Raw genomic sequence first — 18,458 nt, forward strand, 5'->3', positions numbered from 1 at the left:
ATTGTGATGTGTGAAACCCACTGAATATTCTGACTCCTGTCGGCTAAGCCTATGTTACAAGTTACCCACTGTTTAAGAAGGGCTCAGAGAAAGGGAGTCATTTTATTCGCTTTTCATGATCAGAGGTCTGTTTTGTAATTCGCTCATTCATTTGTTCAGAAAATGTTTACAAAGTGCCTCCTTTGTGTTATGGACGCCACCAAGTACTTTCCCCTCTACTGATGTTTTAAAATCCCTCTTAGAGTTTCGTAAAGTGGGACTTTTTAACCCCCACTTCATAGCTAAGGAGACTTGGAGAAGCAGCAAGTCATTTGCCCAAGCCAGTGATGAGGTAACTAGGTTCAAAATGGAAAGTTTTTCTATCTGGGCCCCTGTTCTTTTGCTCCCAGGGCTGTGATCTGTCGTTTACTGCGTTGCATGTGCTCCCTTTCATTATTGCATCTTAGATGAAGACTTTTCTTGTCTACCGCGTGTCTAATTAACTTAAGATCACATTAGTTTTCATGGGTTAGAAAGCAAATTAAAAAATTCAGTTTGATCAGGATGACTATAAGAACTGGATGTGACCATGACCCTATTTGGTGCTAAAAAAAAAGTTCGTGAAATTTGGAAGTCTGGGTGAATCACTTGATTCTGATGTGACAAACTCTTAGAAACATGAAGTGCCAACATGCTGGGGTGAAATAGAGCAGAGCGGTTTACAGAGATGGGCCAGGGTATCCTAAACCCCAACCTCGACCTTTCCAGGGTTAGCAGCACGATCCTGGCATCGACTGCGAGGGCTCAACATCACTAATCATTATGGAAATGCAAATCACACCCACCAGAAAGGCTGTCACCAAAAAGATCACAAATAACAAACCTTGCTGAGGATGTGGGGAAAAGGAAACCTTAGTACACTGTTGGTGGGAATATAAATTGGTGCAGCCACTGTGGAAAACAGTATGGAGCTTCCACGAAAAAACTAAAAATAGGACTACCATATGATCCAGCATTCCCACTCCTGGGCATATATCTGGAAAAAACAAAACCCCTAATTCGAGAAGAGACATGTACCCCCATATGCATAGCAGCATTATTTACAATTGCTAAGATGTGGCAGTATCCATCAACAGATGACTTCATAAAGAAAGTGTGCTATATATGCACAATGAAATATGACTCAGCCATGAAGAAAAGAATGAAATTCTGCCATTTGCAACAACATGGATGGACTTGGAGGGCATTATGCTGAATGAAATAAGTCAGACAGAGCAAGACAAATAGCGTAAGACATCTCTTATACATGGAGTCTAAAAAATACAACAAACTAGTGAATATAAGCAACCTTACAGACATAGAGAACAAACTAGTGGTTACCAGTGGAGCAGAACGAAGTGGGGAGGGGCAACATCACGGCAGAAGATGAAGAGGTACAAACTATTAGGTATAAAATAAGCTACAAGGATATACTGTACAACACAGGGAATACAGCCAGTATTTTATAACTATAAGTGGAGTGTAGCCTTTAAAAACTGTGAATCACTACATTGTATACCTGTAACATGTAATATTGCACAGCAACGATACTTCAATAAAAAAAAGGAAAAAAAATACTTATAGAGAAAAAGAGAAATTAGAAACACACTGGGGACTCTCTCTCGCTGTCTCTCTCTCTTTTTTTTTTTAAAAGATATGTTCTGCTCCAAGGCAGTGGGACAGAGTAGAAAGAGAGCAGACCCTTGGTGCCAGGCAGTGCTGAACTTGAACTTACTTCACTTACCAGCCTGAAGGTGACAGGCAAGAGATAATCTTTAAATCGGATTCCTCATAGGCAAAATGGGTATAAAAATGTCTAACTCAAAGATTTGTTTTTAGAATTAAATCGGATTATATAGGCCAACTACTTCTCTAGTACTGAATGTCAGCAACACGGAGTAAATGGAAGCCATCATCCAGTTAATCGTTAGTTAAAAAAACAGGAGGCAACATTATGCATATAATATGGGCTCAATTATTTAGAAGCCATATGGGGGAAAAAAAGAAAAAGACCAAGGAAATAAGCCAAACTAGAGTTTTCTATGTATAACAGAATACAAGTCACTACTTTTTTCTTTCTTTATACCGTTCTAAACTTTACAAGCTATGGATAATTTGCTTATGTTATTTTAATGAGAAAAAACAAAGCAAAGAGAACTAATCTCTCCCTTTAAGTAGATCCTTAAGGAGATGTTTTCATCACATCTTAGAAGATGGAAAACAGATGGCAAATTCATGAATTAAAATGCCTGATTTTTACTATCCCTCTTGCGCCAATGTAATTTGCATGTCATATCAGGGACTTAGTCACTACTTGAGTGTTAACATCTTCAATCAGGATGGAAGTTCAATTTCAGCTGACAAATGCTATGCTTGACCACAGGAGTCTAACTATACCATTGACTCAGGTTTGGCTAGTGGTTTTTCTTACAATGGAACCCGGCCATTATAGAGTTTGATATTGCATCCTAAGACTTAAATTTTTAGAAGAGTTAATGATTATTTTGGTTGCTGGACAATAACTACAGTCTTTGAGATATTGTAATCAAATGTCTTCTTAAAGAAAATTGTACCGAGGTCAGAATAGCCCAGCATTCTTACTTCCTCTCTGTGCTTAGTAATCTTTTGTATAGAAATGGATATCCTTTCAATTGTCCCCTTTTCTGACTTGTAAAGGAATTATCTTAAAGAGAGAGCTCTAACTGGAAGAAAGCAGATATCGATATAAAAGCTGACAGGGCTAGAAAGATTTTCTATATATAGATGGAAATGGAACTTTCTAGAAAAAAATGCTAACATTCTCTTTTATCAGGCTTCTTTCCTCTCGATTTTCTGTAAAATAAAACACTGAGAAGCAAATATCAAAGAAAAATGTTGTGCCACTTACCCATGCAGTCTGGGCCCCAGTGGCCTGGACAGCACTGAGGCTGGAGATAGCCCTTCCTACAGATATGGCGGCATCCAGGGAGAAGCAGCGAGTACGTTCTGACCTCAAAGGTGTACCTTGGAGGGCAAAGAGGGGTCGTTAGCCCATGATTAGAGCAATGCAGTGAACTCTGGGCAGTGAGATTGCCATAGGTTTTTACTGAAGTCTTTATATGTGCCTATATTTTAAAATATGTAGACTGAACACATTTTGTTTCCTAGGTAAAATAAAGCTTAATCATGATTCACCTTTAATTGTATGAAATGGATGATAACAAAATGGGAGAGAAGATGAAAATAAGGCTGAAACACCTAAAATGTTAGAAGTGAAATTAGTAGAGAAAAGAAATGATGTTAGGTTCTAGGCACATGCTAGAGGTGGGCATCAGACTTGTCACTGAGTGGCCTAGCAGCCAATGCAAGAAGAGAAAAATCAAGAGTCATGTAACGTACAGTATCTGTGGATTTAAAAATAAACTGACCTTTCAGGATTTGCGCATTTTTTGCAGATACCGTAGATAGAAAATTTCTGTGAGAGGTGTTGTAATGTAGTGAGCAATGTTTGTTATGGTTTCCTCAAGATATAATCATGAGTTCCTTAGAACAGTTTTTGTACCAGCTGAGAACTAGTTCTGGAATAGCTACTCTACAAAGGTTAAACACTTATCTATTTACAGGGATCTCTGCATGGATGGCTTACTCCGGGACTTGACTTGGGCGTGTCTAGAGCTATTCTTTCATGAATATCATTTATTTCTATTGGGTAGTCAAGAAGAGTGTGATGGTGAGTTCAAGTTTGTACTCCTAAACCAGTCCCTGGAATGTAGCTGATTCACTGCACAGCTACTGGCTTTACAGGCAGTTGAGTTGGAGACAGAGCTGGTGATTTCTTTCAAAGGTTGAACATACTGGCAGGGACACCTCTTCACAAAGAAGGGGAAAGGAGAGCCCAAAACAGAACAGCACACTCCCTCAAGAACCAGTCTTGGCACAGAAAACTTATGGTTACCTAAGGGGAAAGTGGGAGGGGGAGATAAATTAGGAGTTTGGGATTAACAGATACACACTACTATACATAAAATAAACAATAGGGACCTGCTGTTATAGCAGAGGGAACTATATTCAGTATCTTGTAACAAACCATAAGGGAAAAGAATATGAAAAATAATGTATTTATAATTGAATCACTTTGCTGTACACCTGAAACTAACATTGTAAACCAGCTATACTTCAGTTAAAAAATTTTATATAAAAAATCCAGTCTTCGGTTTGTTTCCGCATGAATGAATGACAGATCAAAGCCCTCCATTCTAAAACAAACTGCATGAGTACAATTATCTTCCCCCGTGTGTGTGTGGGAAGGTGGGGAGAAGGGGATAGGACACATAACCAGCTGCCCACTCTAGCTGTGGAAAAAAAATAGCCAGTATAAAAGGGTTCTCAGTAAAGTCCTCATATAATTTTAACTTTGAACCCAAAGCGTCTGATGTACTTTCACAGGGAATCTGGTCACAAACGTGTACCCGCTTTGGTAACTAAGTGGTTGACTGCTGCATATGCTTGCTAATTCCAGGCCAGTTAATGTTGGGAAACTTCTATTTAAAAGGATGACTTGGGGTTTTAAGAATATAGTACAGTTGTATTAAGCAAACATGAATTTAAAATAGTGTGCTATAACAGTGTTAACAATCTCATTTTATACAAAATTCTTCTGCTCCTTCACCCCTGAATTAAAAACAAACTGAATACTAATTTTTAAATTAATACACTGAGTAAATTAAGATTTGTGTTTGCATTTGAGTTGCATGGCTGCATCCATGAGCTGGTGGGCAGAACTGCCTGTCATCCTTTGCAAGGATTAGCCTTGAATTATGAGAGTTTTGAGTCATAAGAGGGCTTCAAAAATGCTACAATCACATAAAATGCAACAAAACTGTAATTCCCGTGTCTCCCTTCTTGGGTTCTAATTAGTTCAGGGCGCAGAGCTAGTTAGTAAGATGACTCTCAGACTCAAGGCTTTTAGCATGCTCTGACTAGAACCTTTTCCAAAGGAAATCAACCCCAGATTTTCAAAATAAAGACAGGTAAAATGAAGGAAGACTATTTTTGTGCAATGCAATGTAGTCAATTTTGTATGAAAATGTGAATCGTAATATATTTTTTAGACTCAAGGTCATAGTTGTGAGTTCCTGAAGTTTGGGCTCAATGTAACCTTAGGGTAAATCACGGACATGCTTTGTAGTTTTTGAGTTGGGAAGTTTCAATTTGGATTCACAATCCCTCAAGTTCCAAGACTCCAGCACATGTATTTTCTCATGATGAGTACCTGCAATCTCGGGTCCCTACGGTGCCATTGGTAATCTTGGTGTAACCATCTGGGCACTGCATTCCAAAGTTGAGTGAGCAGGATTGGCACTCAGTCCTAATTGTAAGGAAAGACTTCTTATGACATCTTTTTGCCTGTGAAAACATTAAAAAAAAAATCAAGTCTCGTTAGCAGAGCTTGGGTTGGCCAATCTTCTCCATTAGCTTCATGTAAATGAAATGACAGGGATGGCAATGAAGTTGATTGGTAAGGACTGGTGGGTCTTTCCATCTTATCTGCAAGGAATATAGGGATCAGCAAGCAATGTCTGCCACAGCTGTGGGCCAGGGAAGGAGCTGCTTATACCACCCATTTGCCATCACTGGCCTCAAGTCTGGAGTCTAGCAAAGTAGAGCAATGTCACTATTTACACGTATCCAAATGGGAAACCTTAAGTATGTTGCAGGGTATGCTTTTCAAGTGGGAAATTGTAAGCAGGTTATTCAAGGTCAATTGAGCATAGATCAGTAGGTCTCAAGAATATTCTTTCAGCATTGATTCCATAGGAATAGTCTAATCTGGGTGCTAAATGCTGTGAAACATACAGTTTCTGCTCCAAAGATGTCTGCAATCTTTTGATTACAATCCAGCTAGAATGTGGGCTCCATGAGGGCAGTGACATTTTTCTGTCTTGTCCTCTGCTGCACCTGGAACAGTGTCTAGCACATAGTAGTGCTTAGTAAATATTTGTTGACTGAATGAATGACTTGTGGGAAACCACAAAGACACACTAGAAATACTCTCTTGGCAACATCAGGCAGCAGAGAATTCACTGCTTAAAATGAATGACGCAGACACACTTTGGCCTTGCCTTCAGAATCCCTCGTCCCTGATCCTGGTGCTGATCTTCCATGGATTTCCTTCCCTTTCTCGTTTCCTTCGTCTCCCCATCAAGCTTAAGAAGCAGCAGCTGCTGAACTTGGGACTCAAAAGACCTAAGCTTGGAATCAAGCTCTGTATCTTGCGACGTGTACAGTCTTGAATGAACACCTTACTCTTTGGCATCATCTGTGAAGGGGAGATATTAATAACCACCACACAGGTGATTGAGACCTGAGTGATGTAACATATGCAAATTGCCTGGTCCAGTATGTCACTATCATAGGCCATAAATGCTTGTTCCTGTGACACCTCTGTCCTTACCTGTGCCTGGCTTGTTGCCTCTCCTGATCGGAGTGTTCTTTCCCCTCCCCTTGGCTACCCAAACCTCATCTCTTTCAACACCCTGTGTAACACCACGTCCACAAAATCGCACTCATCTCTCTTCCTTTTCTCAACTTCTCCCTATGGTTGGACAGTGGGGCATGTTCTGTTGTCTTTCTCTCCATTTAAAAACCCCTTGCAGGAGAGGACTGCTTCTCCTACTTCTGTCAGCCCACAACTTATCCTCTGAGCCTGGCGCTAGCTTAGGGGCGGTGGGGACATCATAACTTCTAAAGTCATTGAAATATGTAAAGGCTGCATAAGAAGAGAGCTTGCATGTACAGGTTAATTCATGGTTATGCACACTTCCAAAAGCATCTCTGATTTGATCTCGACCACCCTAAAGATAAATAGGGGAGGTATTATCATCCTCACTTCCACGGAGAGAAAACTGAGGTGGGGGGAGGTCCAGTGACTCGCCCGAGGTCACGCTCTCAGTTTGTGGCCTTCTGATTCCTTGATCAGCCATTGCTCTTCCTCCCACACTGTATAGTGGTGTATAGAAAACAATCTGTTTTTACTGGCAGCTTTTATTTTGTGATCATTATGAACCAGAATATCACTAGAATGTTCTTTGTGGAATAATAAAAGCCACCCGTAGATATTGTTTGAATTAACTCCCTTTAATGGTCAGGATACCTCTACACTTTTTTTTTAAAGAAGGATTTTCTTTACATTAGGGTGTCCCTGTTGGGTAAGCTTATGGGGTGACAGTACTTTGTCTTTTCTTAGTAAGTCAGAATTAATACTCTTTTTAAGGACTCGACCTTCAAATTGTCCTTTTCAAATGGAAAGGTGCGTTCTGTCTCTCACACATACGGTCCCGCCTAAAGAGTAAACTCAGCTTTAGAATCAGTCAAGGTCTGATTTGTGTGCTAAAGCAAGGACTCGACGGTGATGGTGACAGGAGGATAATTTCTGCTGTGTGTGGAGCAATGTCTGGAGAGAAACTAAAGCTTAGCGGGACTAACACGCTCAGGGTTGAACAGCTAGTAAGCCGTGGAGGATACTGACCGGTCCTCAAATAGTTGTTAAAAAAAAGCCCCAGTTCAAACTCACCCCATCTAACCTCAGAGTTGGAGCCCTTGACCCTTATGCCATCTTCCAACGTTTCAGTGAAAAACATTATCAGAGTACAGTCAACTGGAGTAAAATTGGTGTTGATAATTTGCCAGGCACAGGGAGGGAAGGATTGGGAGTTCGGGATTAGCAGATGCAAACTACTATATAGAGGATGGGTAAACAACAAGGTCCTACTGTATAGCACAGGGAACTGTAACTGATAACCTGTGACAAACCATAATGGAAAAGAATATTAAAAATATATGTGTATAACTGAGTCACTTTGCTGTATAGAAGAAATTAACACAACATTGGAAGTCAATACATCAATAAAATTAAAAAAAAAATTTGCCTGTCACAAAACAGACTCACAGACATAGGGAATAGAATTGTGGTTGCCAAGGGGGTGGAGGGATAGGGGAGGGATGAATTGGGAATTTGAGATTAGCAGACGCAAACTATTACATATAGGATGGATAAACCACAAGGTCTATTGTATGGCACAGAGATCTATAGTCAACATCCTGTGATAAACCATAATGGAAAAGAATATGAAAAAAAGAATATATACACATGTAAAAAAAAAATCTGCCTGGCACAGCTGCTGAGTGTTTATATTTTATTATTAATAGAGCAGAAACTCTATCTTATGAAATGCATTTTAAATAAGTCACTCAGATTTCCTCTCACATACCCTCCTTTATTTACCTATTTTAGATGCAAGGCATACAGGATCTTAGTTCCCCGACCAAGTATCGAACCCGTGCCCCCTGCAGCGGAAGCACAGACTCCTAACCACTGGACCCCCAGGAAAGTCTCTCACACACCCTCCTTTAGCCTGGACTTGCTGCAGAGCTGGTACTGAACCTGCTCTATGATGACGACTCCCGTGAGCCTGCTGGACAGGTGGGCGTGCTGGTGTCCTTCACAAGGGCTATTGATTCGACTGTCCTGGATATTTTTACAACTTGTGGTAGGTAGACAGATGAATTCCTGGCACATTTGGTGATGCTGTGTTTCTCAATCAGTTATTACCCAACCTGGAATTCCCCAGAGCTCCTCTCTACAGCTGTTATTATTTTCTTACATTCAGAATGATGCAATGGGAGATATTCATTAAAACAAACAAAAAGGATAGGAAACCCCACAATGGAGAGAGGGATGTTAGCACTTAAATCAGGGATCCTCCAACAATGGCGTTTTAACACAGGAATAGAACCAACTGGGTTAGCGCCCCTTCAGACAGATCCCTGCTAGCTTCCCATGCTCCACAAGCTTTCTATGTTGTGAAGTTCAGAGAGTACCCTCTACCCACGACAACGTAGGAAAGCAAAAAGTGAACGTACACACATTTTCAAAAAACGCAAGCTTCACCTTACCTGCTCTGCAGTTTCAGGCGAGGAACAGAGATTTTGTGCCACCAATCCAAGAAAAAGAAGTACGAAACTTTGTAGCATGGTGAGGAAATATTTGCTTCTTCTCCGGTTGGGCACCTGTCAGGACTATTCAGCTACACTAACTTAGTTTGATGAATGCCCAGTGAATTCTTTCTCATTTCAGTGTTTGCTTTTAAACCTTTTTCCTCTCCTTTTCCTGGATTGACACAGATGATATGTGAGAACTGCCTTTAGACAGGAAAAATGGCCAATCTAGGGGTCGTGGCTAAATCGGCCACTCTCAACTGTATACATGTCCTGGCTCAATGACAGGATATCCTGAAGGGGCTGAGGCAGAGACATGATCCGGAATTTTTGTGCCTTGTGAAACTCCCAAGAAAAACTCCTGCCTCTCTCTGCTCTGCCCATCCGCCTCTGGTCCTGCCTACTCCTGGCCCTAGGCCCTGCCAACATGTACACAACCACACCATGGAAAACTGCAGGCGTCGCCCTGTGAATGCAAAGGTCCGGGTTTGCCATCGGGACCCATACATGGGCACAATTCCAGGCATGGAGGGGATATTGCAAAAGGCTGGGTCCTTGACTTGGGTGAGGGTGGTGGCAAACTCTACCAGCAAGAAATCTCTTTGTAGATATCGATAGTTGGTTTTTCAGCTCATCCTTTCCCCTCTTCCAGGTCACTTCAGTAGCAAACAACCGAGTCTATAGGTCTCATCTTACCCTTCAAGACCCAGATCTATGGCACCTCTTCCAGGAAGGCTTCCTGTCCTGCTCTGACAATATCATCTTGGAGACCCTCCCAGCATTTTGCACATCATGCTACGAAAGCCCAGTCACATCCATCACAATTCGCTGGTTTGTATGTCTGTCTCTCATGTCCAATTGTGAATTTCTTGCAGAGAGGGGCTAGCCTTCGTCTTCTGTGTCCCCAGAAGCCTAGAGCAGAGATCTGCATTTGAAAAATAACAATAGTCAACATTTGCTGAAAACTTACTTTGTGCTACTTCCTATGCTAGACTTCTCCATGGATTAACCTGTCTAATCCCCATAATGCTTGGTGAAATAGGATTGTTCTTCCCATTTTACAGATGAGGAGACTGAGGCAGAGAGGTTAGGCAACTTTTCCAAGGTCACACAGCTAGTAGGTGGGGATCCAGTTTTTAAACTGGGTGACTCCAGAGCCAGTACTGTTAACCACTACCCTCTACTGCTTAAAATAGTTAATGAATAAATAGCAGGTGGTGCTCCAGTCTCATCGATATGACGGAAAAGCGTCAGGCCTAGCACCACAAAGTCTGGGCTAATCAACAAGAGACAGGCTTATGAGGGTACATCTCGTGACACTGAGTTATTTGGGAGATGTGCAGTTAGAGACTAGTTTTGATTAAACAATCCTTCCTCTGCAAAATCTTCCTCTCTGGATTTTTGAAACAACCTCACAACATATTGATCAATGATCCAAGAAACTTCTGGTACAGATAAGCCCTTCAGAGGCCAACCCAGGGGTCTGACTGAGAAGATACCAGATGAGGAGGTCCTTACAATCCCTTGGTGCAGTGGATTTCAACCTCATTTACAACCTTGGAGGAGCTTAATTTTTTCTCTCCCATGTCTACCCTACTCCAGAACAATCAAATCAGAATGTCTGGGCGTGGGGCACAGAAATTGTATTTTTCAAAGCTTCCTAGGTGATTCCACTTGCATAGGTGACTGCTGCTCAAGGAAACATTAACCATTATTGTGCGAAGTCAATGAGATCGAGGTTAATCTGTTACCACAGCTGTGTTACCTTAACTTATACATGCGGGAAAGAAGTTGGAAGCGTTTTTCTGATCTTTTCCTCTCTGAAGAACACAGATAAGTGGCTGGGCCTTGGAATGGATTAGATTCCGGGGGCTGGGGGTGGAGGTGGAGGGGTGGAAATGAACCCATGCTTGCATTTCCCAAATAGCTGTGGAAGATGCTGCAGGGGGTGCTGGGGAAGAATTGTATCAGGTAATTTGGAAAACCCTGCCTCTGCCATCCCTTTCTTATGGATTGACCATGCTCGTTAGCTCATTAAAGGTTCTGTGAAGTCCCACAGTAAAAATAAGGTAACAAAACCAAAAACAGTTCAACTTCGCTTAAAGCAGTATTTCCAAAAGTTTTAGACCAAGAGATGCTTTCTCTTTGCAAGCTAACGTGAGCACCTCCAGATCTATATTCTATTGATCTTTCCTAGGAAAATACTAGACTTTAACAGGTTGAATATTTCATTTTTAAATTACTAGGATGTAGAAGTTAGCTTGTCAGTGGCTGTGGGGATTCCACAGTCCAGGATCTGTTTCATACACTTTATCAATTAGTTGCATTAGAAACATTGCTGAATACATGGATTTGTTTAGAAATGGAATAGTTTAATTTCTGTTAGGTTTACTTGATTGCCAAGAACAGACCTTCAAGTTATTTCAAATCCCTACCACTGCCTCCCTGCAATGTACCTGCAATGAACAAGTGCTTAAAATGTTGCCTAGCACATGGTGGGTGCTCAACCATTCTTAACATTATTACCTTATTAAAATCTGCTAATGTTATAGACGACAGCTACGCAAATCTCTACCCTTAGCCCAGCGTCGCTGCAAGGTGGCTCTGGATTTCCTCTGTCCTGGGTTGGCCCAGTTCTGCTGACCTCTGTGCCCCTTATGGGGTATGATGTCATTTTCTTTACTGTGGTCCATATTCCTTTTTGCTGATTGTTATAATTTGTCTCTAACCATTCAAAGTCGTCTTCAGACAAGTATTCTTAATCAACAACACGTCACAGGCAGTTTGTTCTCTCCAATACCTGCTACTGTGCTGCTGGCAGTTCCTGAAGACCTGGGAATGGCTTTCGCCTGCCCAGGGCTGCCCTTCTGATCTCTCACTGCTTCCTCCTTACGCCCCTCTCAACTAGCACTCACCTCCTTTGCCCCTGCCATCTAGTCCTTAGTGGTGACAACGCGAGAGATGATAATTTCCTCTTGAGTGAGAGGATTAATTTCCCGATTGGAAGGTGGAGACATTTTCCGTATTGGAGAAGGCAAAAGAGGGGCTGGGACACCCTGAGTAACATTGTGGAGCATCCCCTATGGCTATAGGATTCTCAGTTGTTAGCGGTCTTTCCTCTACATCATGCCAGTTACTGAGGTTTTAGTCCTTGGTAACTTCAACTAATAAAGCATTTCATGTGTGTGTTCAGCAGCATTCCAAGAAAGGAGAATCATCTTCAACATCACCATCATCACCACCACCATCATTACAAACATGTAGCTTTCACACATGCCAGACACACTGAGTTTTTAACTCACGTGGCTTAGTCTTCAGCACAAGCCTATGGCAGAGGTACCCCTGATTTTGCAGATGGAGCCTGAGGCAGACAGAGGTTGACTAACTTGTCCAAGGTCACAGGGCTGGTAAATGGTGGAGCAGGGACTTGAACCCAGGCAGTGTAAAGTCACAGGTTGATGCTGAAGCATTATCTACAGAACTTGCTTTAGATATTGAATCTTGAAGAAGGTACTTGTGGACCTTGTGAAATAGCCAATAGGGTTAGAGTTTATGCTTCTGAAGTAGAACAAACCTAATCGTTTACTGGGGATCAGTTGTATCTTTTGCTTTACAGGGGGAATAAAAAAGTCCAGAAATGGAGATCTAAGTTGAGTTTTCTGGTCAAAACTTATTTTTCATTCTCTCTGCAGTTTTTGCTAGAGAAAGGAAGAAAAAGACTTCAGAACAGCAGCTACCTGTTGGTCTCTCTTGAGCAGCTATCTAAAAAACTGAAAAAAAAAAAAGTTGCTTCACGTAGTTTCAACAGATCCAAGAACTCCTAGAAGTTTTTGAAGTAAAAACTTAGAAAAGGGAAAAAATACTACATCCCTGAAAACTTTCAGCATGAGAAATCGTTACTGAACCAGTTTCGTTTTGCGTGATGCACAGCAAGCCAAAACACTGATGCTGAGGTTTGCAGTAAAGAGAGGGTTTAATTCGCAAGGCAGCCAAGCTAGGAAATGGGAGAACAAATTTAAAATCTACCTCCGGAGGCAAGGGGCTTGGAGTATTTATGGGATACCGAATAAAGAAGCAGGGTGGTCTGAGGCGTGGGGCGCATGGGGAAAAGTGATTGGGAAAAGGTGTGGTAATTGACATTCTGCTCAGGTGTAACTAGGCTACAGGCCTCTGCAAGCTCAAAAGGTCACCCGGCGGGCACTCGCGCATGCCCAGTTGGAGGGTCGGTGGTCCTAACCGGTTTTAACCAGCTCAGCTCCACCTGGACGCAGCTGACTCCAAGTTCCTGGAAAACAGCTCAGGCAAACATCTTATCGTTTAGGCTGTGTGCTCCTTGGAGGACATGTGAGTCTTTTGTAGCAGTGATTAAAACGACCTTGATTAGTGAAGGCAGATTACAGGTGAGATGGATTTAACTAAGGATTACCCACGGTTTCAGTATTAGAACTATCTGGAACTGCCTCTCATCCCTACTCAGACCCCTCCAGGCCTAATGTGGCCCTTGATAAAATTTAAGTTCTGGCCAAGGTGGAACAAGCAAAACTAACAAAACAGACTTTCAAAATCTCAGTTCATAATTTCAAGTGGTATTAAAGGTAGTCTTCCCGGAGAAGAGATGTATTTTCCTGCCCTAGCTTATGGATTTTATGCTGAGTAGGCATTTTCAGCAGAATCCAGTTTTATTATAGGAATAACTTGCTGTTGATTCTCCTGGATATTCCTTTTATGTGCTCATTGGGTAGAACTCTTGGCATCTGAAACATCTTGGCGGAGCACAGGGTATTTTCTTCTCTCGGTCACATCTATGGCAACATTGAAACAATTCAGCAGCTATTTATAGTCTAGATACAGAAATTATTAAAAAGAAACCCACATTCTTTTTTTTTTTAAAGGTCTTTCTTGTATGCATGTGCTGAGCAATACTGAATTCTTTTTTCTTTGCCCTTCTTCCCCTGCTTTGGTAAAAAATATCTTGCACTTTTCTAAATCAAAGGACTTAACAAGCTAAACTGAGAGTAGCATATAGTTGAATATCATGTTTTGAAATAACCTCTTTAAAAAGTCTTCAAGTGAAAGCCTAAATAATATTTTATTTGGCCTGATTTATATAGGTAGTTGTCACCAATACTCGCAAATGCCTTTGGTTGTATAGACATATGCTGTGTCTAACAGGGTGATTTTTTTTTTTTTAGTTGCCATCACACTGTAAATCTCACTTGCTCTTAACATGCATTGGACAGACACTTGTAGAACGCCAAACACCATACTGGGCTCTGAGGACGTGGAAGTGGGTAAGTCACGTTGTGTTGTGCATTATAACTTCTGCCGTATTTTTGTACCTATTATCTTGTTTGAATTTTATTACAGTTCTGTGAAACAGACTGGGCAAAAGGTGATATCTTAATTTGGTAGATGTGAAAATGGAGGCCTAAAGGAATTGAGCTACTTATTCAGAGTCAGTAGGTTAGCATGAGCTAGTAATAGATGCCAGGTAATCTTACTCTAATCTTGTGCGTTGCCTGTTGTGACAGACGGCCATTCTGATACCTGATGCCTAAACCAATGAATGGATTATGTGCGGTGCGTCTAATTCAGTCATTAAAATGCTAAACTGAATTGAGTCCTGTCTGTTTGCTGTCGCATGAGACAAGAAGTCCTGGAGAGCAAATATAAGGAATATGGTTGAGAGTTGTACAATCACAGGCATACTTGGGCCAGAACTGAAGTGTCACCGATTCCCAGTGGTCCATGGCATTGCATGACATGGGCATATCAGATGGATTGAGGCTTCCTATTCTATAAAAGGACTTAGTCATGCTCCAGGACCAGGTGCCACACCAGCTCCAAAGAGCACATGGTGGAGGACACACCTTCCCGGCATGCCTCTCACTTCATGAATTGTCTAGTCCGGGAACAATCTTCCCCTAAAGAGCTATTTGATTAACTCCATTTCCTTCAAGCCCTTGTTCATATCCACCCTCTCCAGGAGGCCTACGCAGCCTACTGTACTGAAAGTTCCCACCCCAGCACTCTTGCTTTTTCTTACCCTGAGCTTTTTCTGTCTCCCTGGCATGTGTCACTTTCCAAGTCACCATACAATTCACAAGTTTATTATGTTTATTGTTTGCTGCCTCTCTCCCCAGTTAGAACACATGCTCATTTAGGAATTTTTGTCCGTTTACTTAACTGATAGATCTCAAATATCTGGAAGTGTCCTTGATACACAGTAAGCACTCAATACAGATGATTGACAGAATAACTCACAGAAGTGAACGTTTCTCAGCTGTCTAGGTAAACAGGTTAGATAATTCAAGTAAAATACCACCATCACCCCCAAAACATTATTAAAACATACTCTTCTTTTTTCTTTGAATTCCTTGAGCCCGAAATCAGTTGTCTGCTCTTGACGCCAATCAGCTCTGCCACAGCATCTTCCTCTAAATGAATCACTCTAAAATTTCCTTGTTTTTTGGTGAGTTTTTTTCCACATCTTTTTCTTTTCGATTATTATTTTGATACCTGGGAAATCAAATTCTTGTAACTTGTGTTAAATATTTTTCTATTTTTTACAAAGTGGTTTTCATCCACAAGTTCCAGACTCTTTCCATCTGTGGTGAAAAGAGAGCTGGTTCGATCCATACAAGGGTCTGGCTCTAGTTCTGCCCCAAACCATTGACCTCACCTTGAGCAAGCCCTTTAACCTCCATGATAAAATAAGGTGGTTGAGTGACATGATATCCACTCTGCTTTTCCACATTTATAGGATACTGTAAAACATTTCTTTTCACATTTCTCACCCTAATATGTTCTCCCTACGAATTTCTTTAAGCCTTGAACACCTTTGGTGGTTGGCTTGAGTTCCGGGTACATCCTAGAGGACTGTAGTTATTTTCTCCCCTAAGTAATCTGAATTGGTTTAAATCCCTCAAAATGACTTTCTCGAGGGAAACAAACATCCTAGGATTTTGAGGAGGGGGTAGTAGGGATAAGCTAGGATTTATTGTCATGGTGATGTTTTGCCTAAACTATTTCATCAGCCCGCAGAGGTAAATATCAGGCGGAACCATACAAAACATCACTCTTTTAGGTCAAAAATAGACTAAACTTCACATGGTACACCCCACATGTACCTGTGTAGCACTCTTCATGATTTGAAAACAGTTTAAACTTTTCATCTGCATAGAGAGGCACCCACTTAGTCCATTGCCATTTCTCAGGGGCTGAATTTATAGGAAGGTGATTATTGTGAGAGTCAGATCCCAGGGTTCAAGAGACTGTCAGTGTGGGTTGAGGTGCTGTGTCTCCAGGTAGCACGTACATTGGGGTCGTGGCATCACCTCTCCTTTATGTTTCCCAACTGACAGAAGGTGCTGAACGCACAGATGGATAAGTAAATGTCCATGCCTTCACCTGGCCCTGAACACCCCTCCTGGTTCCTCTGCGTCGTGCGTTGAGAGGGTAAATAAATGCTCCCGGTTGTTATTAGGAACTGACAGGGCAAAAGGGTTTCCTGCACACTCATCAGATCTCGGCCCTTTCAGGAGTCAGCTTTCCCAAGCAGGGGATGTGTCCAAACATGTGTCTCCCTGTCCTCTTGGCCCTTTCCTTTTCCTTTGTTAGGGCAAATCTTTCCACGCAGCAAACTTTCTTTTTTTGTGATTTTGTTTTTCCTTTTTGTGAAGACCAGTCAGCAGGTCCTGCTTTAGACAAAATTGTAAAGTAGGCAAAGTTTCTCTCCGGCTTCCCCCTCTCCCTCCCTGTCAGCAGTCTCCCTCCCCCCAATTCATTCATTCTGTCAACCAACCTTTGCTGGGAGTTCCCCATCCTCAGGGCACCTTTTTGGTTAGGACGTTATTTCAAGGTAACATCCTAGGCACTTCTCTGGCGGTCCAGTGGTTAAGACTTTGCCTTCCAATGCAGGGGATGTGGGTTCGAGCCCTGATTGGGGAGCTAAGATGTCACATGCCTCGTGGCCAAAAAAACCAAAGCATAAAAAACAGAAGCAATACTGTAACAAATTCAATAAAGACTTTTAAAAAAAAAGATGACATCCTAATTCTTAATTAGGATTCATTATTAATCAACTAAGTAGTAGCTGGTATTACTTGTTTGGTATTTACATAACAATTTTTGATATTTACTTGATCATTGTGAACATTTATCCTTCCAATTACTCAAGTCATTTTTGTTTCTCTTCCTCTCCACCAATAGTACCAGCAAGTCCTATTGATTCTACCTTCAATGGGTAGAATCCTAGCATGAATCGGACCCCTTCTCTTCATCCCCACCACTCACACCTTGGTTCAAGCTGCTGTCATCTCTGGTTTACATTATCATAGCAGCGTGGTGACATTCTACTTGATTTCCCTCCTTCCACCTTTGCCTCCAGTCCATTTTTCAAATAGCAGTCTGAATCACTTCTTAAACACATAAGACCAAATGCTCCCAGCTTAAAACTCTTGAATGACTTGCCATCACACTTTTAACCAAGCACCAACCCATCACTGTGGCTTTGGGTCCTACTTGATCTGTGCTCTGGGCTTCTCTCCGGCCTCGTCCTGAGGCAGTCTCTAACGCACTCTGCTGCACCCATCCCGCCTTTATTCTGTGTCCCCACACCAAGTTCGTTCCCATCTTTGGCATTTTCAACTGCTGTCCCCTCTGCCTGGAATGCTCTTCCCTCTAAAGCACAGTTGACTTTATCTTGTCATCAGTTCTGATTTAAATGTCACTTCACAGAGAAGCCACCCCTGATCACCTAAGCAGAGTGGTCTTCTAGCCACTGTGTCATACCACTCCACTTCAGTTCTCCACCTGGTACTTATCCCACGTGACAGTATCTTATTTGTTACTTACCGGCTTTCTTTCTCTCACTGGAATGCAAGCTCCAGGAGAGCCATTTCTGCTAGGCATTTCCCGCATGCCTAGAACCGTGCCTGATACACAGTAGACAAATAGAAATTATTGTTGAATGAATTTATAAACATTAATGTGCTTGATTCTTAACATGTATTACCTTATTCTCTCAGAATTCCTATGGGAAAGGCACTATTATTTTCTTTGTTTTACAAATCAAAAAAGACAGAAGCAGGTAGAGGTCTTTAAGGAAGGCTGGCTACATAACTTGTAGGGTCTAGTGCAAAATGAAAATGCAGGGCCCTTTGTTAAAAAATTAGTAAGATTTTTAAGATAGAGACAGCAGGGCTGAGTAAAGAGTTTTTGGAGAGCTAGAAAAGACATCTTGAATAGGGCAGTCAGGGTAGTCCTCACTGAAAAAGTGAAATGTGAGAAAGCTGGCGAGGAAATTTGCTGATAATCAAGAGAAGTATTCCAGGTAGAGGGACCAGCAGGGGCAAAGGCCCTTAGGTGGAAGTGGTGATGGGAGATGGAAGGTAAAGGGCCTCAGAGAGGATACTGCGAGATATTGGAGGGTTCTGAGTAGAGGAAAGAAATGACCTGGCTTT

The 18,458-nt window shown here is 41.7% G+C and overlaps 1 protein-coding gene across 1 annotated transcript in view; it reads right to left on the minus strand.

The window, feature by feature from the left end:
• STAB2 (stabilin 2) overlaps positions 1-9,030 on the minus strand; it is a 158,377-nt gene extending 149,347 nt beyond the window's left edge. Inside the window, exons 1-3 of the mRNA XM_057742828.1 lie at positions 8,953-9,030; positions 5,270-5,403; positions 2,906-3,021 (exon numbers count right to left, since the gene is read on the minus strand). Of these exons, the coding sequence (XP_057598811.1) occupies positions 2,906-3,021; positions 5,270-5,403; positions 8,953-9,030 (328 nt within the window). The remainder of the gene's footprint in view (positions 1-2,905; positions 3,022-5,269; positions 5,404-8,952) is intronic.
• Between the last annotated feature and the right edge of the window lie 9,428 nt (positions 9,031-18,458).

The sequence above is a fragment of the Hippopotamus amphibius genome, chromosome 7, assembly GCF_030028045.1.
Source record: "Hippopotamus amphibius kiboko isolate mHipAmp2 chromosome 7, mHipAmp2.hap2, whole genome shotgun sequence".
In the NCBI taxonomy this organism is placed as follows: domain Eukaryota; kingdom Metazoa; phylum Chordata; class Mammalia; order Artiodactyla; family Hippopotamidae; genus Hippopotamus; species Hippopotamus amphibius.